Below are 22,977 nucleotides of genomic sequence, written 5' to 3'. Positions count from 1 at the left end.
AACGCGCGCAAGACATAATTTCACCGGCTCCGAATCTCCAGGAAATCCAGGAGGAGATTGACCGGCTGAAAAACAACAAAGCCCCTGGGGTTGACCAACTACCAGGAGAGCTATTTAAACACGGTGGTGAGACACTGGCTAGAGCGCTGCACTGGGTTATTACCAAGATTTGGGAGGAGGAAGTTTTGCCGCAGGAGTGGGTGGAAGGTGTCGTGTGTCCCATCTACAAAAAGGGCGATAAGCTGGATTGTAGCAACTACCGCGCAATCACATTGCTGAACGCCGTCTACAAGGTACTTTCCCAAATTTTATGTCATCGACTAGCACCAATTGCAAGAGAGTTCGTGTGGCAGTACCAGGCGGGTTTTATGGGCGAACGCTCCACCACGGACCAGGTGTTCGTTATTCGCCAAGTACTGCAGAAATGCCGCGAATACGACGTGCCCACGCATCGTCTATTCATCGACTTCAATATGATACAATCGATCGGAACCAGCTATGGCAGCTAATGTACGAACACGGATTTCCGGATAAACTGACAGGGTTGATCAAAGTGACGATGGATCAGGTGATGTGCGTAGTTCGAGTTTCAGGGCCATTCTTGAGTCCCTTCGAAACGCGCAGAGGGTTATGGCAAGGTGATGGTCTTTCGTGTCTGCTATTCAACATCGCTTTGGAAAGGGTAATACGAAGAGCAGCTGGATTAACACGAGTGGTACAATTTTCAATAAGTCCGTCCAGCTATTTGGCTTTGCCGACGACATAGATATCATGGGACGTAACTTTGAGAAGATGGAGGAAGCCTACATCAGACTGAAGAGGGAAGCCAAGCGGATCGGACTAGTCATCAACACGTCGAAGACGAAGTACATGATAGGAAGAGGTTCAAGAGAAGACAATGTGAGCCACCCACCGCGAGTTTGCATAGGTGGAGACGAAATCGAGGTGGTAGAAGAATTTGTGTACTTGGGCTCACTGGTGACTGCCGAAAATGATACCAGCAGAGAAATTCGGAGACGCATAGTGGATGGAAATCGTACATACTTTGGACTCCGCAAGACGCTCCGATCGAATAGAGTTCGCCGCCGTATCAAACTGACAATCTACAAAACGCTCATTAGACCGGTAGTCCTCTACGGACACGAGACCTGGACGATGTTCGTGGATGACCAACGCGCAATCGGAGTTTTCGAAAGAAAAGTGTTGCGTACCATCTACGGTGGGTTGCAGATGGCGGACGGTACGTGGAGGAGGCGAATGAACCACGAGTTGCATCAGCTGTTGGGAGAACCATCCATCGTTCACACCGCGAAAATCGGACGACTGTGGTGGGCCGGGCACGTAGCCAGAATGTCGGACAGCAACCCGGTGAAAATGGTTCTCGACAACGATCCGACGGGCACAAGAAGGCGAGGTGCGCAGCGGTCAAGGTGGATCGATCGGGTGGAAGATGACTTACGGACCCTTCGTAGACTGCATGGTTGGCGACGTGTAGCCATGGACCGAGCCGAATGGAGAAGACACTTATATACCACACAGGCTGCTTCGGCCTTAGTCTGAATAAATTATAAATAATAATGATAGACTTTTGGTTACTTTGGTGTTTAAATGCTTTTGCCTATCTGTCTACATGACATAAAATTGATGTCAAGGCTAAATTTTCATGTTTTGTTTTAAGCCAGTTTTGACAATTATTAAAATTTGTTCCAAATTTGAGTGAAGCGACATGAGCGTGCGGCCGATTAATATGAATGATTTTTTCTACTGGATTTGGCACCAATACATTACCAGTTTTCTTTTTCCATGTCTATAGACTAAAGTTGCTGAATGGAATAAACTCATTGCTGATGATAGCAATTACTATGCAGATAAAAGAAAGGTTGACATGTTACTTTTATCTTAAATTTACTGAGTTTGTCGTAAAAGCTGTTATATTTAGTGATCTGATCACCAATCATCAAAGAAAGAGCATACAAATGTATTCCAGTTGAGCTGTACCTCTGTATTAGTGTAATTATTCATTATTTTCATCTTTCAATTTGGCGAATGTCTTAGACTGCCAATAATACCTAGGTATTTTCCCATCCCCTATCTATAATTTTCGACAAAACTTATTACCCTGGGGTACCTGGGGTACCAGTGCGAAAACCGCAAGCAGTACTCCACAATTCTAGAGTGCTTTGACAATAGGTCGTATTCCAAGTAACATTTTAAGTTTTATAACGCTCTCGAAGTCCATATTCTACTCTACAGGTGTGTGATAAAACCAGTTTAAAACCAAAATGTTACTAGAGATGTGCAAAAGAGAGCCTCTCTATGGTTCCAATCTCAGGGTTGTTACGGAGATCCTGAAATATTTTCCGCGCCAAATCCGCACCATTTCCGCGCGACATGAAATCCATTTCGCGCCCAATCCGGGCGATCCAGATCTAAATTCTAAGCAAATACACGTTAAATGACAATTTTTGTATACACACAAAAAAAAATCGTTGGTAAAAGTAAAAAAACGTTGGTAAAACTAAGAAAATTAGTTAGTGATTTTCAGTAGAAAGTATAAGATTGTTAAATCTACCAATGCAAAAATTGTCATTTCGCAAGAACATTGATAAGCGTCAAATCTTTCAAAACAACATTTTCCTCTTAAAACGAAATGCGTGTGATACTTTCAAAACAACAAGTCATGATTACTTTCATTTTCATATGTGGTTTTTCAATTTAATTTTGCCAAAATAAAATCATGCATGTAATTAAATCAATTTGTTTTGTATTTAAATAGAATGTTTTGTTTTTATTTCTTTATATATACAAATTCTGATTTTGCCCATATTTTCCACCCTTTCAAGAACCGCACAACGTTGATATTCTGAGAAAAGGATTTAACTGATTGCCAATTCTGCCGCCACATTGAAGCGTACACGGTGACAGAAGTTTTCGCCAGAAGTTTTTCCAGAAGTGGCAGCCGCCATCTTTGCCGATTCCGTGGCCATCGTATTTACCAGCGTCGTCATAGTTGTGGGAATCGTTGAGGTGGTTCCAATTTATGGGCGTTTCTGGATTAATCCGTTTGTAGTCCAGTGCCGCTCGGCCGATCGTACAGGATTGCAATTTGGTTTCTTGGTAAAGTGAACGAACGATCCAATTAGTGGCCATTTCAAACTGCGCCTTTACCTCACGCCAACGAACCAGAGAAATACTAAAACATAATTTTTATATTAATTATAATATTAATAATATTATTAAAAGAAATTGATTACCTGTTCAAGTGAAGAAATTTTCAACTGCTGCTTTTCCCGCAATTGTCACTGACAGGCAGTCGTTGGCTGCCAGTTACATTACTTCTACCTGCCAGTGTTGCCAAAATTGTGATAAGTTTAGGTTTGTTTGATTATTTTAAAAATATTGTTCTGAAAAGTCAAAGTGAAAATAAGAATTTTGAACGAAACAAAAACTTTCAAATCAATCAATTTTTTATTTGAATGAAATGGTTTAGCTGTCAAAAATACCAAGTTTCTCATATTGTTGAAATAAAACTAGAACATTGTTCGAATCCCAACTTTTTTTTTCTCTGTGTAACAATTTATTGAACGTCTTCTCTTCAAGTTCTTTTTTTTACAATATTACTGATATCAAATATTATTTTAAACTGTTAAACTTGTATAAAAATGCTAATAGGACTAATAAAACCGCAGTAAGTATTGCTAAATGGCTTTATTCACCACTAGAAGTACTGAATCTAAGGGAACAAGAACTAAACAGTCAAAACTATTTGCATAAGCACCGCTTATTGGATTAGATGATGGCTTTGGCATGTTTTGTTCCGTTATTGTCGGGATTTTTAATTGTTGATAGAACTTTATAAAATTCCGCACAAGGTACATTGATATACAAATTAATGTTAAGGTGAATTCACCACACGTTTATCTACATACATTTCCAAAAGCCCAAATCTGGCGTAATAGTTTTCGTACAGTGCCGAAAATCAAATTATGATTGTTCAGCATAACTAAGCAAACGATCTACCATTATTTCAGCCCTATACGCGTTATGGTTCTTTCATCTCGTGCTCTTGAAAAAAATATTTGAAAAGCACGTGGTTTACAAAATGGCCGATTTCTGGCTTCATTCTATAATCACCTTAAGGCCAGATTTGATTATAATTGATTAAAGATAGACGTGGCAAATATTAAAAAATCTACCAAAACCGCAATTTCTTTTGAAGAAATTAATTATGCAGCTTTGTTGTAGTTATTAATCACAAAACAAACTTGCGTAGATATTAAGGAATTAGATAATGAAGCTCTGTTTTTTAAACAAAACTTCTGTAAAACAAAAATTTGAACTCATATCAAGAAGCAAATAATATAAAATCTAACATAGTTGCTCAAGATTTTTAAGTCAGAATCAAGCGTTAATTCCTTCAAATATTCCAGAGGAATATTTTCAGAAATTTGAGAAGAAATTTCTTTGGAAATACGGGAGAATAATTTGCGTTATTAGAAATTAGTCCGTCATTTCTCCTTCAATTTTTATAACAAGCTTTTTTAAAAGTTCATGCAAAAATTTTTTTGACCGTTCTTACTGGAATTTCATTTAAAAACTCCTGTAGAAATTTATCTTTCGTGCACAGATTCATCCCAGAAATTTCTGCGGGTCATCCTCCGGAAGTTCTCCCGGAAATTTTCATGGAAATGTTTGCAGAGATCCAAATTCCCTTGAATCTTCTGAAGTGCAGAAGTCGCTCCAAATTATCTGTGGGGATTCCTCCGAGTATTCTTACAAAAATTCCCCAGGGAAATTATTTTGTAATTCATTTGAGAATTTTGTCGTGAGTTCAAGCGAATTCTTCACAAATAACCTGCGGAAAATCTTCGGTGCTTACTCGCAGAAATCCCTTCATGAATTCCTACGGAAATCGCTTTAGAAATTCTTGCAGAAATTGATTGGTGACATCTTGCGGATAAAAACTCCCGGTTCTATTTTTGAACACTTTCCTCTTTACGATGTGGGAATTTATTTGCAAAGAATTTATACAAGGATCATCATAAGGTCCTTGTGGAAACTTCTTTAGGAAGTTTCTTCGTTTTCTGTTGGTAATCCTGTAAAACCGGAGTTAACCAAAAATATCATGAAAAACCCGACAGAAATAACTTTTAAGAATCATCTTCTAATTTTTGATCGACTTTCAGCGGAATAACTTATTAAAATGAGGCATCTGCATTTTTTATGTTTTCAATTGTTGTATAAACCCTTATTCGTTCTAGATGAATGTTATAAAGGAAATATAAAATGTTACAATATTATGAAAGAATTCCTGACGACTTTTGAAGAATGATATAATATATCATGCTGAGTGGTTCATCGTAAAAGAAACAACCAATCAGAAACTGACAAATATTTTGAAATTACAAAGATATTGCAAGGTGAAAATGGGTGTTCATCAGGGGGAGAAGGCGGAGCACTGAATCCCTACCCCAACATGTGCGACATCTGGATTTGGTTCTAAACTGTAAACAACAGTGTTAATTCTCTACCACCTTTTTGTTATGGCGAGGTAATTTTTATGCACACTTTTGTTTTCGATATTTTATCAAAATTAAACACTCAATCATGCAGCAATATAACGATATGGTATGCTTGAAATACCTGCTTGATTATAGGGACTCGAAAAATAATTTATTTGCAGTAACTAACCGAATATAAAAATGTTCGCATTAACGATTGCGCCCTAACACCGGTTCTAAGTTTCGATGCAGAGTACACGAGCTTTGTTCGCCAGTGACAGGCGTATGAGGCCCTTGGTGTTCATGTCCTTCAATAGACATGGTTTGTTGTGCGTCGTGTTTTAGAATGGATAAAAAATGACAACAAGTGGCGTATCTATCCTCATAACATTTGTTTAAATAATGCTTGAGAGTGTAATGCATGCCATTAAATAAGGACTTGGACATATTCGAAAAATAATGTTAATAACCTTGAAACGTAAATTTGTTCTCAACAACATTTGCTAATGAAAATAAAGCCCATCTAGATAGGCATCAAACTTATTTTCAAATAAACTTCCTTCGATTAAGCATTTTGTTTATTAAATTTCCACCTAAAACTAAATCCGCGCGAAACCCTAAACACGTTATGTAAATCCGCGCCAAATCCGCGAAAATCGCGAAATACGCGTAGTCGTAACAACCCTGCAATCTCTTTCGATTATTACAAAACTATACAAAAGTTTACTTTGGATTTCTTGGCAGATATCTAAAGACAATAGCTTTGTCAAGTGTGCTTAATTGAAGATGTAGCTGAAAATGCAAAACCAAGCAATCTATTAGCGAAAGATAACGTAAGCAAAGAGTGCTCATATGTAGCACTAGGGTTAAGGCAGGCATTTCCGTCTTATCGTCATAGTCTCAAATATCAATAAAATAGAAGCTTTTTTGCCAAATTCATCCGTACCCAATCGTAAGCTTAGGCGAAACGTTCTGCTATAGTGGAGTTCTAGCAAAATGACGTTGCTTTCATTGATTTTAGCCCCTATGACGATGGACGGAAATACCTGCCGTGTCCCTATGTAGTTTCTCAATCAAACGAAAACAAATTCATACACTCCTGAACCATTTTTTTCGTTTTGTTTTGCCAGAATATGGTCTCGATAGTATTTTGAATATCTGAATATATTTTGCCCTTTAACCTATATTTTCTTCAATTTGTTACATTAATATGCTTAGAAATTTAATTATGAAAAAGACTAAACAGGCTGCGAAATGGGGCGCCTAACATAGCTCTGGTCCTCACAAGTTCCAATACTCACGCTTCCACGGGTCTTCCGATGACAATTGACCGCTAGCTAAGGGTTGCGTACTTAGCTGGTAGTGTAGCCTGGGCACTGTTGTCCTTCTGACATCAGCTAGAGTGAGAGGGTGCGTCCTGTGAAGTATGCCTAGGATGTGGTGGGGTTCGACAGTGGGCTCTGTTGAACTTCTATAAAAAACTGCATGTGTCCCCAAGCAGGCCCTATCAAAGCGACCGTGTGCCGCTCAAAGCGCACTAGCCTAGTCCTGGTGTTGGGTGGGACTTTAAACAAATTTGACCCGACTGATCGAGCGTCTGTCCACCAAGGAGGTGCGGCTCCAACAGCGTCTGTTCTGGCATCCAGCGGCTGAGTATGAAATGCTATTCCCCGGAAGCTATACCTAAGATGGCAGCCCCATCCCGGTGGATAGGGAACCTTGGGCCAACAGCCTACTGTTCCCGAAACATCAATTTCTTCGAGAATCCGCTAATGAAAGAATACGGACTGATTTTACGGCGACGACTCTTAGCGCGAAACAACGGACACGAATAGGAACATGTAACGTTTTAACCCTAGCCCAGCAGGGTAAATTGGCACAACTTGCCAATGAGGCACGCCGCATGAAGCTTGAAATCCTGGGACTGAGTGAAGTCTGTTGGCCAAACTTTGGAGAACACAGAACGCCGTCGGGACAAGTACTGCTATACTCTGGTTTACGAGGTGAACACGCTCCCCGGCATCGCGGAGTTGGCTTCTTACTAAGCGCTCAGGCACACTCTGCGCTTATGAAGTGGGAACCTATAAGTGAAAGGATAATCGTTGCCAGATTTAGAACACGGGTCCGAAACCTTACTATAATCCAATGTTATGCGCCAGCCGATGCTGCCGATCTGCAAGACAAAGAGAACTTCTACAGTCAACTCAATGCCGTCGTAGATAGAATTCCGAAGGGTGATATCAAGATCTGTTTGGGCGACTTCAATGCGAAGATCGGATCCGACAACTCGAACCATGAGCGCATTATGGGACACCATGGTCTCGGTGAAATGAGCGAAAACAGAGAGCTGTTCGCAGAATTTTGTGGCAATAACGACATGGTGATCGGGGGATCGCTCTTCCCTCATCGACCGGTTCACAAGGTCACGTGGGTCTCCCGTGACGACTTTACAGAAAATCAAATCGACCACATCTGCCTCAGCCGAAAATGGAAACGGAGCCTTTTTGATGTACGGAATAAACGTAGTGCCGATATCGCGTCTTATCATCACCTCCTCATCGGCGAAATACGCCTGCGCATTGCGCGGATTCGTCGGCAGGAGGAATGAGTTGGACGACGATTCAACACACGCCGACTGGAAGATGCCACGGTGAAACGGTCCTTCTTTGAAGAACTGGAGACACGTGCTGCAGATATTCCGGAAGGTGGCAGCGTGGAAGACCAATGGACCGCCATTAAGAATGCCTTCATCGCCACCAGCGAGAACAATCTGGGCGAACTACGCACCCAGAGAAAACAATGGATCACCGATGAGACCTGGAGGAAGATAGAGGAGCGAAGAGAAACCAAAGCCGCGATAGAGCGATCGAAAACCAGAGGAGCCAAAGTCTTAGCCCGTCAACGATTCAACGATACGCGGCTCTTGAGAAGGAAGTAAAACGCTCATGTCGACGGGACAAGCGAGCGTGGGCAGACTCTCTGGCCGACGAAGAAGAGAGAGCCGCCGCAACCGGGGACATTCGCCTCCTCTACGATATCTCACGACGCTTAAGCGGGGCGAAAATAAATGCAACGATGCCTGTGAAAGACGCGAACAGTGTTGTCCTACACTCAGGGCAAAAAATTCGGCTCTTCGATTTTACTCCATCTAAACGATTTTATAGTCTCAACTAAGTAAGTTCAACTAATAGAAGGATATTTGAATTTTCTAAATGTCATATCAAACTGTCAAAAAAATGCACTCCAGAGCCACAGGAGCGCGCGCACTGAAAATACACTGGAGTGTTTTCACTGGAGTGTATTTTCAGCGCGCGCGCTCCTGTTGCTGCTCTATTAGTTGAACTTACTTTTGAGACTATAAAATCGTTTAGATGGAGTAAAATCAAAGAGCAGAATTTTTTGCCTTGAGTGTAGGACAACACTGGACGCGAATGATCAGTTATTGACCGACCCAAATGACCAGCTGAAACGCTGGTTCGAGCACTTCGAACAACTTTTTCAAGTGCCAGCCAGGCCATCACCACCTCGGCATGATTTGCCTAGGATCCGACGTATAACACGCGGCAATACCGAAGCTCCATCACGGCTAGAGATTCAAACAGCCATCCAAAGCATGAAATCGAATAAAGCCCCAGGGGTCGACCCATGACATCCGCTCAACTACTGCATCGTTTATTTCGTAATATCTGGGACACCGCAACTTTCCCGGTCGACTGGATGCAAGGTATCTTAGTGAAGGTGCCCAAAAAGGGTGACCTGACTGTATGCGATAACTAGTGAGGCATTATGTTGCTGTGTACCGTTCTCAAAGTTCTGTGCAAATATATCCTAGCCCGGATTCAGGAGAAGATCGATGCGACTCTCCGGCAGCAGCAAGCCGGATTCCGTGCCGGAAGATCCTGTGTGGACCATATTGTCACGCTCCGCATCATTCTGGAGCAGGTCAACGAATTCCAAGAGTCCCTTTACAAAAAAGTTTTCGACCTTCTCAATCACGAGAATATGTGGGGTGCCCTGAGACGCGAGGGGGTTCCTGAGAAAATCATCGGCCTCATCGAAGCACAGTACGAGGCCTTTTCGGGTAGAGTGCTGCACAATGGGGTCCTGTCCGACCCTATCCGGGTCGTAGCTGGTGTGAGGCAAGGATGTATTCTGTGCAATTCAAAATCACGCATATTTGTCATCCATCATGTTTTCACTGCTGCACTCGCGAGGAAGATGGGATCGACTGGCCGCGAATGTGTATACTGACGATGACTGACACTCCATTGTATTGCGTGCATCTCATTTCATAATCGAAGAACACACTTAAATGGTGGCTCACATAAATATGGGAAACCACTCTCAAGAAACTCCCATGCAGTGGGCGTCTCGACTCTCAATTCTACTCACAACTCGTGAAGTAACATTTCACGTGTACTTTAAATCACTACCACTACTTCTACTTTTTTCGAGCACACGTCCAATGCACTGTGCATTCACATTTGTGAAACAATCAGCAACAAAACCCGGATACCGTAACTAAAAAAAGGTCGATGAACAGCTCCAAATCATGGCCGAATATCTAATATCAGTTAAATAAATCCTCTTGTGTACCTGTGACATTTCGGATACACAACAACAAACTACTTGTAGGTCATCGACCATCCCTGAGCAAGAGACTCTTGCTTGGCTGAACTGTGATCACTCCGATCCACAATAACACCGTTCTTCTTGCGGGCGTCCCACCAACGCAGAGGAAGAAACACTTGAATGCGGGCGTCCCACCACGCAGAATTGTGATCACTCCGATCCACAATAACACCGTTCTTCTTGCGGGCGTCCCACCAACGCAGAGGAAGAAACACTTGAATGCGGGCGTCCCACCACGCAGAATTGTGATCATTTCGATCCACAATAACACCATTCTTCTTACGGACGTCCCACCAACGCAGAGGAAGAAACACTTGAATGCGGGCGTCCCACCAACGCAGAGGAAGAAACACTTGAATGTGAACATTCACCGCGCAGCACTGTGATTCATCTTCAGCTATACCAATCAAGCTCTCTTTATTGAACTCTGTCGCTCCCCGAGACAACGCATGCGGAAACGATTCTTCCTTTTCATAGTTTTGTCTTTTATTCTTCTTCTTATTACAGTTGATCGACCTTTCATAGCGCTATAAGTGATTCCAATTCTCGAAAGTGTTTTTATGTTTCACAATGGTTTTCATATCGGAGTAAAACACATTCATAGCTATATAATATCAGGCCTCGCGGCTATGTTCGAATACTCTTCAAAAGGAATTCAAAATATTGTATTCAAGATGCAAAGATTGCAAATAAAACTCAGAAGTTCTTATTGGTGTATTTAAGTTTATCGCCAATCACACACTTGATTAATTCATTAACAATCAAATCAAATCTGTTAGATCGTATCTAAGAAACTACTTCTCTTAACAAATTGAAAGAGACTGGTAAACAAGCATATCTTTTTGCGTTCCCTTTTCCGCAGAAATAACTCGGTTTGACATAGTAATAAAAAGTGTTTACAAAACTCAAAGGTTCAGCCCAATCGGGTTGTACGTAAAGGTGACGTTGAACTACGTAGCTGTATGTAATGTACAGGTTTTCGGCTATTCTGTGCAATGAGACCAAAGCAAGCGTTTTTTAAGCCCAGCATGAATCTGCTTTCGTTGTTTATCCTATGCTCCTGAGATTGAGTTTTCATAACTGGTGATGTATATAATTTTTGGACTAACATTTGATAATGAAGATAAAAATAAAAATTTCAAATAATCGAGCATGAACAACACTCTCAAGCGTTCACATATCCAAATTACCAATTGATAAAAACTCGCTAGAGAGTAAGAATCGTTCGATAATTGTATCTCGATTAAAAGCATTGGCAACAATGCCAAACATCCGATTGAATTTCATTGTTGACATACGCTAGGAGAAGAATGAATTCTGTCATCAAAAGAAAAAGTAGAATCATGAAAATAATTTCACAGCGAGGTATTGGATGCAGCTCTCAAAATAATTTTCAAAATTTAAAAATAATATTTATTTACAAATAATTTATAGCATGAGATTAGAATTTTGATTTTCTACATCATACACCCAACCAGCGGATGGCAGATTTTAATACAGTTCTGCATAAGAACCTTGCACAAACTGTATAATAATTGGGCATATACAAAATCTGTATTATTTCAATTATTGTATTGAAATAATACAGATTTGTATTATTTTAATACAATATTTGTATAAAAAGCTTACAGAATTGTATATGCCCAGATTTTATACAATGTCAGATTTGTTTTTTGGGTGTACATATATTAATTTGATTGTTAATGATAATGAAATTTTTTCTTGAAATGATTCCGGAGATGGTACTACTTTTAATGTTTATTAAATTTCTAATCCCGCCTAATAAATCATTTTCAAAAAAGTCTCTGTTTGTAATTTTAAAATTATTTTCAATTCCATTGGCTATACCTTGCCGTGTTAAATTTCAATGATTCTACTTTTCCTCTGATGACAGCGTTCATCCACTTCTCCTCGCGTATTGAATTGGTATTAATTAGGTTTACATTTCTAGACCAATATTTGCAAAGGGCGTAACAGCCAAAATTTATTCCTCCTTTTTCTTCGTCTGCATATATAGCTATATATGTGGACAAAGAATCAGAAGGAATGAATTTTGGCTGTCACGCCCTTTTCAAATGTTGGTCTAGATTTAAATGATAATCGATTACACAATTTGAAAAGCACAAGCCTGGCTGATAGTGTACAGCTGCAACCATCGCCGACGCTATAGAGACTTACCACCCATTGCGAAAGATGGGGCAGAAACGAGCCAAATAAAGTTTACCAGAACGCATTCACTGCAGCAGCGAAGAAGATTCCGAGCCCCTCTACTGGCATCAACAGACGTAAGCAAGAAGCTACCGTCAAACGCCCCCAAGCTTTCCAAGGAAAACGCACGTTTAAGTTAGCATAAACTAACTGCACCAGCTAAAAGCCCTGCAATGGCGGACATAAAAAATCATTCAATGAATAACTAAAGAAATGCTAATAAATTACTAAGTTGAAAAACAGGCCAAGTTCTAGTTGGAGCGTAGTGCTATGGAAGAACAAGCTTGCGATGCACTTACGAGATTGACTGATTCACCGAAACCAAATGTTAAACTGTTAGCAAGTTTTTAATAGTAAATATTATCTTACATAGATATTGTAACACACTAGAGTCGGTTTTTTCGCGAAAGATATGGGCCGCGTAAATTAAAACAACATAAAAAACCGCGTAAATCCCAAAGTATGTCTGAAGGAACCGAGGAAATCCAGAAATTCGCGTGAAAAAAAAACCCATGAAAAACCATTCCTGTAAAAATAACCGCGTAACAAACGACTTCAGTGTATATCGGGTATGAAGCGTTGACTCTTCCTTGATCGAATGGTCCAAGAAAATTGAAAATCCATCGAGAAACGGCTGAGATATTAACGATCAAAGTCTATCATATTTTCGTGACGATTTTCAATTTTTTGCAATCGTAAAGTGTACCCCAATATAGAAAAGACAGACGTAGTTCTACGTCAAAAAACTAAAACATAATCGTCACTCTTCTTACCGACGCAAAAAGCTCCGCAGCCTTTACTTTTTCGGCTACGCCCGAAATTGTTTTTGTTTCACACACTTCTATAAACACGATGGGTGACTTCATGCGAAACATGTTTATGCACTCCTGGCAGGATCGATAAATGTGCAATTCAACATCATGGATATTTGTCACCAATTATGTTTGCACTGCTGCACTCGCGAGGAAGATGGGATCGACTGGCCGCGAATGTGTATACTGACGATGACTGACAGGATATGTCATTTGACACATGCATGCTAGGCCTGTTCATGATAATAGGCATGTCCAATGCCACACATATTCTATCACCGTTACTGTTCTTTATCGTAATCGACGAAATTCTGGTAAATGCGATTGACCGTGAACCAAACCGCGGGCTGTTATGGCAGCCTATAACCTAAACGACTTCGAATTGGCTGATGACGTTGCACTCCTCGCGCAACGGCGCTCTGATATGCAGAGTAAGCTCAACGACCTTGCCGAGCGCTCCTCCTCGGCAGGTTTAGTCATCAACGTCAACAAAACCAAATCGTTGGATGTAAACACGATGACTCCTTCCAGTTTCACAGTAGCCGGGCAACCAGCGGAGAATGTTGAAAGCTTCCAATATCTTGGTAGCCAAATGGCGTCAGACGGCGGTACCATGATCGACATAGGCGCACGGATCAAGGAAGCAAGGGCTGCCTTTGCGAGTTTAAGAAATAGCTCGAAAAACAGGCAGATAAGTGAACGCACCAAAATACGAATTTTCAACTCTAACGTGAAATATGTGCTGTTATACGCTAGCGAAACATGGTGTGTATCAGTGGAGAACACTCAACGGCGGCAGGTGTTCATCAACAGATGCCTGCGGTATATAATTCGGGCCTGGTGGCCTCACAACTGGATCTCAAACAACGAGCTCCATCGTCGTTGTCACCAGAGGCCGATAGCAACAGAAATTCGGGATCGGAAGTGGGGCTGGGTCGGCCACACTCTGCGTAGGGGCGGAAACGAAATCTGTAAACAAGCATTAGACTGGAACCCAGCGGGACATTGCAGCAGAGGCAGACCCAGAGGCTCATGGCGGCGAAGCCTCAATAAAGAAATAAAAGAAGTCGACCGAAATCTAACCTGGCAACAGGTTAAAGCGATAGCCGGGCAACGCTCAGGATGGAGATCTTTCAAGTCGGCCCTTTGCACCACCAGAAGTGTACAGGATCCATAAGTAAGAAAGTAACTAAACAGACACATGATTCCTATTTATTTGAAGAAAACTAATTAGAAAAACACGCACAATATAGCCAAAAGTCGAAAATATATTCAATTGTCTAAAATTCATCATTTACTTTTCGTATTTTCGGACGAGGATTCAGAATATATAAAAATCTAATTTTGACCAAAAATGTCACATTATGTAGTTTCTCAAACAAACGGTTCAAACTAAACTAAAATCACGAGGCGAACCGGTCCAGGGCCGAAAACCTCATTAATAAAGATATTAATAATAATAATAAACTAAAATCGGAAGCACTTTGACCGTTATCCGCACTTTGACGGTTATTTTCAGTTGGGGAATGGGTGGAAAATTCATTAACAGTTGATTAGATTTTGAGAAGAGGAATTTCGTCTACAGGCAGAAATGCAATGTTTAATAAGTTCGGTAAATAAGTTAAGGGTCTGTTCACAAATTACGTAACGCAAAAATCCGAGTTTTTGACCCCCTCCCTCCCCCTCGTAACAAAAAGTAACATTTTTTGAACCCCCTCCCTCCCCCATATAACGCGTAACTGTGAAAATTTTAAAGGCAGATTTTTTTACCTTCTCTGAAGCATTTGGGTTTTGGTATTTTTTGAACACTGTTAGAATAGGGACGGCACATGATCAATGATATCAAGAATGCAGCTAGTAGAAACGAAAATAGAATTTGCGATCATAACCATTTACATATAGTTTTGCGGAACTGTGGTGTCGAGAAATACAATATTTGCTTGGTATTTTTACGCATATCAGTCCCGCTATGTCAGTATGCTTGATTTCGAGAATGACTAATATACGATAATGATAAACAGCAATTACTTCAATAAGTGATTAAAAAAAGACGTTCAAATAAATTTTTATTCGCGTTATGCGTAACATTTGGTATTTCCTCTCCCCTCCCCCACCTTCTAGTGTAACAAAGTATAACGCTAGTTGGACCTCCCCCCTCCCCCCAGAAGCGTTACGTAATTTGTGAACAGACCCTAAAAAGAATTACCAAAATCTCGGCTGTTAGAAAATTGGCAAAAAGGTAGCTGAGGTCGGCAAAATATTTTAAGCAAGGATGATCATTCAGTAATTTGCGTTCGATCATTCAGTAGTTTGTCAATAACACATTCCAGAAGCTGAATTTCAAAATATGTTGTATGGTGGACTTCTAGTGCGAAGGTTTTTCTACAACTTTGCCTAATGGTTTGTTGTTTGAATTCCACTAGTAACGGAGTTGTAGCTACAGTTTCAGTGACTTAGACTTAGACTAAAATGGTTCTCGACAACGATCTGACGGGAACAAGAAGGCGAGGTGCACAGCGGGCAAGGTGGATCGATCAGGTGGAGGATGATTTGCGGACCCTCCGCAGACTGCGTGGCTGGCGAAGTGCAGCCATGGACCGAGCTGAATGGAGAAGACTTTTATATGCAGCACTCCGGCCTTAGTCTGATAATAAATAAAACTTAGACTAAATGACAACAAAATTACAATCATTTAGTTTAAGTTACTGCAACTAGCGCTCTAACTCCGTTATTAGTTGAATTCTAATAACGAACCATTAGGCAAAGTTGTAGAAAAACCTTCGCACTAGAAGTCCACCATACAACATATTTTGAAATTCAGGTCCTGGACTGTGTTAATGACAAACTACTAAATGATCGAACGCAAATTACTGAATGATCGTTAACATCCTTGATTTTAAGAGTTGTTTTGTGAGATGATAATGGAAACAGTTACCCTATGTAAAAAACCATTAATGGTAATCAGAGCATCACATTTCTAGCAATGTTCGGAATAACTCGGATAGTGGATTAAATAAATATGAATGAAATTGTTGTGTAGCTTTCTTTCAACACCCAAAAGTTAGGATCGCCATTGGACAACATTCATTATTGAAGTGCGAAAAGAGTTAATTTCTTTTATTGGTCATAAACGCCATAAACAGAGTAACCGAATGTTGAATAACACATCAACATTTCGTATAATCATGGTAAAGCTCCCTTGCAATTGTGAGATGAAATGAAAATAGAACTTGGAGAAATTAGTTCCACAACACAACCTAACTCGCTTGGTTTCGTAAGAGTTATGCACTTTGAAAATATACATCCGTCTAAGAATACCACGAAGGCACAAGGTAGGTCTCCCAGTTTGGATAAGTTCAACCACATTGCTCGATTATGCCTCAAACACAATCACAGCACAATGTTCATTTCATTTCGATTATTCAACCACTCCTTTCCCTTCCATCACTCTAACGTTTGTATTCTTTTTTCGTTCCAGCGGCAGTACCAAGTCTCGTCACAGCGGGAGCAACTCTTCCGGTAGCAGTGGCTATGGCGGCAAAGGAATTATCCAAACAGGTACCGACGTGCCCCCGCAGCATCCACCCACCAAGCGCACAAAGGACAAGGATCGCAAAAAGAAAAAGTTGAAAACATCGGTCGAGTCCCCACTGACTGTTATTGGGAGTACGGGGGAAGAAGTCACAACGGCGGACTTTTCCACGACATGCCCAGGAGAACAACAGAAAAACGTTGGCCACCCTTCCGTCTTCGGTCAATGCGAAGCTCAACAGAATCAGAGTCACGTGGACGATGCAGGTGAATCGAATGGAGATGAACCTACAACTAAAGGTAAACGCACATAAACGGCTAGGCTGAACATAAATAGTGTTTTGTGGGGGTTTTTTGCGTGGTAGAGGAATAGGTCTTTCGTTTACGAAACAGATAACATTTTGGAGGGGGCGTGTCCGATTAACTCTGTATCAGTCTTAATTCAATATCAACTCCGTGGAAAACAAAAATGTGATCTGATTTCGCTAAACATGTGTACGTGTTTCATCTATTGTTTCTTTTTATTATAGAAAACGCTCCTGCTGTGCAGGAGTCTGTGGTGGAAGGTGAAACCACTCAACTGCATTGTCCCCTACCGGGCCCATCACCGGTGACAAATGTTATAACAACGACCGAGGAAAACCAGGACTCAATCTGCGAAGTACTGGAGGGAATACAAGAAGCCGCACAGGTTGGAGGCGCAACGTCTGCAAACTTGAAACCAGAAACTGAAAATGGCTTCTGCTGTGTAATTTCGATGCATGACGGAGTAGTTCTATTCACGACGCCAAGTATTACGTCTAGCTTGGGATTTCCCAGTGATATGTGGTTGGGACGATCGTTCATCGATTTTGTACACTCGAAGGATCGGTCCACGTTTGCCAGCCAAATTACGTCGAAAGTCGTCGTTCCATTAGGTGAATCCAAGAGTGGTGCCGGCCACAAGGATCAAAAGAACTCTCTCTATGTAATGCTGCGCAAATACAGGGGCCTGAAGAGCGCAGGATTCGGAGTCACAAAAACTAGTGTCAATTACGAACCTTATCGCTTGGTGTTAAATTTTCGAGAAGCACCTAATGAGACTAGTGAAGACATTCCGAGTACCGGGAGAAATATTCTGCTGATTATTTCGGCTACGCCGGTCAGAAGTGTCTACAACAAGCCAAACGAGCAACTCCATGACAAGGATCTCAAATTTAGTACGCGTCACTCAACCAACGGAGTATTGAACTACGTGGATGGAAATTCGGTGGAATCCATTGGTTATTTACCTCAGGATATTTTAGGTCGTTCGATTATGGAGTTGTACCACCCGGAAGATTTCGCTATTTTGAAAAATATTTACGAAACAGTTATGCTTAAAGGGCAGACAGCTGGAGCGTCATTCCTAAGCCAACCCTATCGATTCTTGGTGAACAATGGCTGCTATATAGTGCTGAAAACCGAATGGGCAAGCTTCGTGAATCCGTGGTCAAGAGAGCTGGAGTTTGTTATTGGGAATCATTACATACAAGAGGGTCCATCTAACCCAGATGTATTTGAGTCCAAATTTTACTGCAAAGAACCATTGCTTTTCACTGATGAGAAATTAAAAGAAGCGAAATTAATTGAAGAGCAAATCATTCGATTATTGAAAGAACCTGTACCGAAGGCTTCCGACATGGTTAAACAAGAGGTTACCAAACGATGCAAGGCGCTGGCTTCTTTCATGGAGGAGCTAATGGATGAAGTGGCCCAACCGGAACTTAAACTGAATTTATTGAACGAATCTGATTTCACGTTTTCGGAGCGGGACTCCGTCATGTTTGGGGAGATATCACCACACCATGAATACTTTGATAGTAAAAGTTCATCTGAAACCCCGCCCAGTTATAATCAGTTGAACTACAATGATAATCTACAACGATTTTTTGAAAGCAGACCTGTTATGAATGTCACAGAATCGTCCAGGATTCATTCGTCCGGCGGAACAAATACGGAAACAATCGATGATCAAAGATTCAGTGGGGACGGGGGAGAGAGCGGTGGTAGTGCAGGAAACTTCAGCTCCGAAAGTAATGCTCAAATGGATAGTGTTACAAATACTACCAGTAATACTGGTACTTCATCGGGAAGCTATCAACCTCCGATGTTGACCGAGGAATTACTTTGCAAGCACAACGATGATATGCAGAAAGTGATGCTTAAGAAGCATCGTGAAGCAAGAACTCTGGCGAGAGGAACAGAAAAGAACAAGAAAGGAGCTACCGATAAGACTTATACTAATATTTTGACGCAAGGAGTAAAACGTGGCTCGTCCCATTCTTGGGAGGAAGACATTCACAAGACCTTCAAAAATCAGCACAACCCTGATAACACATTTGACTTCCAAACGCAGACACCCCAGACAAACGCCACACCTAAAACATCACAGGTGCAGCCTTCTACGGAAACCCACACATCGGTCGTAACCACAACCGCAGTTGCCGTAGCACCTCATTCAAATTCGGTGGCCAACGCTTACCCTTTACCTCGTGCTGTTGAATTGTGCCCCCCGTTTTCCGTGAGCGTTACAACCATACAGACCACCCAGAACAACGCTACCACCAGCATCATGCCATCGAGTAGCATTTTCCCTACATTGTACTACATCCCAGCACCACCTCAGCCACCCCCAACGAGCTCCGCCTTACAGCTGCCTCGTCTCAATTCGATAACTCTCCCGTACATGGCCGGTGTCATGTACCCGCATCCGCAGCTCTATCAACAGTCCGTGCTTTATCCTCCAATGATGTACCATGCAATGCCCTACCAACCGATCCCTCCTCCGTGTGGCCTAGCCACCGGCAACCGATCCGTAAGTGCATCTATTTCGTACACTCTAAGCATTTTCCACATACAGATGATGTCCTTATTCCCAACAGCAGCAGCAACCCTCGCAACAACAGCCGCTACCACCAACATCGCTAGCATCAAATCAACACGCGCAACCAAGGTTCTACGATGGGTCTGGTCTCTATGAGACTCCAAATTTTGCAAGCAGCAAACAACCGCTCCCAAGTAACCCGTCACCGACCTTATTTCAGCGACCGCCCTCTCAGGCCACCTCCGTCAAAGCAGAACCCGGCTCCAATATGGGAAGTATTGCATCAGCATCAATTGCTAACCGGGTAAAACAAAAAATTCCTTCGTAACAGATTTTAGTACACGTACGCCGAAAACATGCAAATAAACTAATGCTTTGGGTTGTTATTTTCTGTCCAGGCCTTTTCAGAATCGTCCAAAAAGGGAATGATAGACTCGCGAAGGAATTCCCATTTGGAGGGAGACTTTGCTCAGGACGATATCGAAAAAAGTAGATCTAGGGGTAGCAAAACACCTGGCCCGTTGTGGGAAATCAGCGACGATATGGATGAGTCCAGCTTTTCCAGCTTTTACTCCAGTTTCCTGAAAACCGACAACTCGTCGGAAAGTAACTGTGCTGAAAAGAAGGAATCGACCGAAATGCTATGGGACAATAGCTCAAACCGAACCAGTCGAGCAAAACGCCGCCCCAATCCTCCTTGGCTGGATAACGTCTGCCAGACCAAGGAACTCTTCTTCCAGTATCAATTAACTGAGAGATCTACGCAAGAAATCTTAGACGCTGATATGACAGCACTGAAAACTCTAAATCAGGTAGGTTCGAACAGCACCCAGAACAAACAGTCACTTTTTCAATCAAAATTATTTCATTTCAGCCAATTCTAGTCAATGAGCAACTGGAGCAGCTCTACCTGGACCTCGAGTTGGAAGGTCTGTCAGCGAAACTTTCGCTTAGCGATGCCACTTCCGGAAGCAGTAGCGACGATTGCGAAGCCCAGAGTAGAGTCAAGAAAGCCAAGCGAAACATGAAGTACAGCAAGTTGGTTATGATCTACGAGGAGAATGCCCCGTTCCCACCACCGGTGACGGTCGGCAACAGTAGCAAATAAACGCGTGGCGGAGAGGGCAACCAGTCCACGTGCCAACATGCAAACGCCGGTCTATACCAAAAACAAAGGAAGAGAAATTAACTTTTCGAGCGTCATCAAGGGTGACGCCGTCATCGGGGTGACAATGGGTCAAATGGTGACGTGGATGAGTCACTGTTTGAATAATTTAAATGAATGTAAAGCCGCATGGATGTAACGAATCTGAGGACATGAAAACTGATCTATTTGGCTTCTAGAACGATTTTGTTACCCGACCTCCAAATTGTCAGTGAAACCGAAGATCCAATCTTGCCTTTCTAGACCTATTGTCATTGCCGATGGAGTTTTTAATAGCTTGATTGGACGAGAGTGATATTGAATGGTGCCTTTTCGGTAATTGGTTCGTAGTCGAAAAGAGATTGTTCGTTATTGGCTGACTTGGAGGATCTTTACAGTTTTGATTAAACTGAACGTAGGGTTACTGCTCCTAGACTTCATCTCATAGCTCCGATATTGGTCTCACGAAAAACAAAGCAATGAAAAGGTATCTGGTTTATTTATTATTTTTGTGATTTTTTTCAGCAGTGAGCACGCATGTTAGCAAAAAGAAGCGCTGCAATTGGTGCCGTATTTATTTGTTTCGCGATGAGATTAATATATGTTCAGTGAGATGGAAAACGGAACAGTTCCCCTATACTAAGTCAAGTTATTTGTTTCCCAAAACTAATTGATTGTATTTTAGATGGCTATTTATACTAACTATGATGCATTAAATTTTAGTAACAGAGAATATATTGAAAATAAAAATTGCATATTATTTATTCAATGTTCATTAAAATATTTAATTGTATCCAGTTGAAGACATACCGATATTCCAGAAATCCAGAGATGACACGATGACAGATGACTCCAAAGCATCAACACACGGTTCGAAGCCACATCTCTCCATCCTCGGTTTCGTCCCACGCTCGCCAAATCGTTTTGGTCCGCCCGCCTAGCTCGCTGCGCTTCATGCCTTCTTGAACCTGCCGGGCCAGAAGTGAACACCATCCTTGTAGGGTTGCTGTCTCTTATTCTTGCAACATGCCCTGCCCATTAGAGTGATTCAAATTTTGACTTTTTCGCTCCCCGATGCTTAAACGATTAAATTTGCCATTTTAATGATCCTCCCAAATTTTTAGCTAATTTGGATGTAAATTGAGTGAGCACGAACAGTTTGAAGTTTATATAAAAATCACTATGAAAACAGTAACTTTTGTAGAAAACCGTTCCCAGCGCTTCCCATTAAACTATAAAAATATATGATTACATTGACAACATAGGAAATTTAACAAGCTAGCAGATCGTCTTTGTTGCGAAACGTTTTGATGCTTGCAAGAAAAGTTTTTAAGTAAATACTGAATCGTGGGAAATTCAATTTAACACGTAAAAGAATAACATCAATTTCAATAATGAGCATTTTTGTTTTCTCCATAACTTGACTTCCAAACGACAAATCGCTTCGCAACAACAACTGCCTTTCAGCTTGGGAAGTATTATATGTAGTCAACGTGTTGATTACCATTAAATAGTTCATGGGCAACCTCACGGAACGATCTTTCACGTTAGGGTCGATTTTCACAGTAATTTCCATGTATACTTTAAATGACGTGTGCACAATCAAATTACATCCAAATTTGCTAAAAAATTAGGAGGATTATCAAAATGGCAAATGCAATCGTTTAAGCATCGGGGAGCAAAAAAGTCAAAATTTGAATCACTCTACTACCCATCGTACCCTTCCAGCTTTGGCTACCTTCTGGATACTGGGTTCGCCGTAGAGTTGGGCGAGCTCGTGATTCATTTTTCGCCGCCACACACTGTTCTCTTGCACATCGCCAAAGAAGGTTAGACAGTATGCACAGTAGGGTGGCTCAAAAAACACTTTTTCAAATTTTTTGATGGGCCGCCCTCTTATTCGGTTCTATTTGATGCCCTGATGCTCTGGATAAAATTTCAGCCAAATCGGTCAACGTTTGGGCGGTGCTAAACTCGTTGGAAGTTTATATGGAAAAATGTATGCAGAAACATCCAAAAACAGTGATTTGCAGTTGGACGGCACAATTTACGATCAAGAATCATGATACTCGTTCAGCTCTTGTAGAATTAAATACAGAATGTTATGCTGAAAACCGCGAGAAGATTAGAGTTTATTAGGCAAAGATATTAACATTTTACTGGAGTGTTGTAGGTGTAGAGTCTCGCCGACGTAGGTTTTTGGTACACTTTTCGGAGCGGTAATAAAATACAATTTATTCACAGAGAACAACTTTATTCGCGACCACTCTCAACCGTAGTTCAAACAACTCTGCCTCCAAAGCT

The 22,977-nt window shown here is 41.4% G+C and overlaps 1 protein-coding gene across 2 annotated transcripts in view; it reads left to right on the top strand.

Annotated features, from left to right (window-relative positions):
• LOC134227794 (period circadian protein) overlaps positions 1-21,442 on the top strand; it is a 37,593-nt gene extending 16,151 nt beyond the window's left edge. Inside the window, exons 3-7 of one of the 2 annotated variants that reach the window (XM_062709471.1) lie at positions 16,632-16,984; positions 17,215-19,520; positions 19,591-19,833; positions 19,928-20,341; positions 20,404-21,442. In XM_062709471.1, the coding sequence (XP_062565455.1) occupies positions 16,632-16,984; positions 17,215-19,520; positions 19,591-19,833; positions 19,928-20,341; positions 20,404-20,637 (3,550 nt within the window). In that variant the 3' untranslated portion in view covers positions 20,638-21,442. Of the gene's footprint in view, positions 1-16,631; positions 16,985-17,214; positions 19,521-19,587; positions 19,834-19,927; positions 20,342-20,403 lie in introns of both variants that reach the window. The other variant, XM_062709470.1, reaches the window with a different exon arrangement.
• Positions 21,443-22,977: the final 1,535 nt, after the last annotated feature.

This window comes from Armigeres subalbatus, chromosome 3, assembly GCF_024139115.2.
Source record: "Armigeres subalbatus isolate Guangzhou_Male chromosome 3, GZ_Asu_2, whole genome shotgun sequence".
In the NCBI taxonomy this organism is placed as follows: Eukaryota; Metazoa; Arthropoda; class Insecta; order Diptera; family Culicidae; genus Armigeres; species Armigeres subalbatus.
This window is presented reverse-complemented; position numbering and strand designations above follow the sequence as displayed.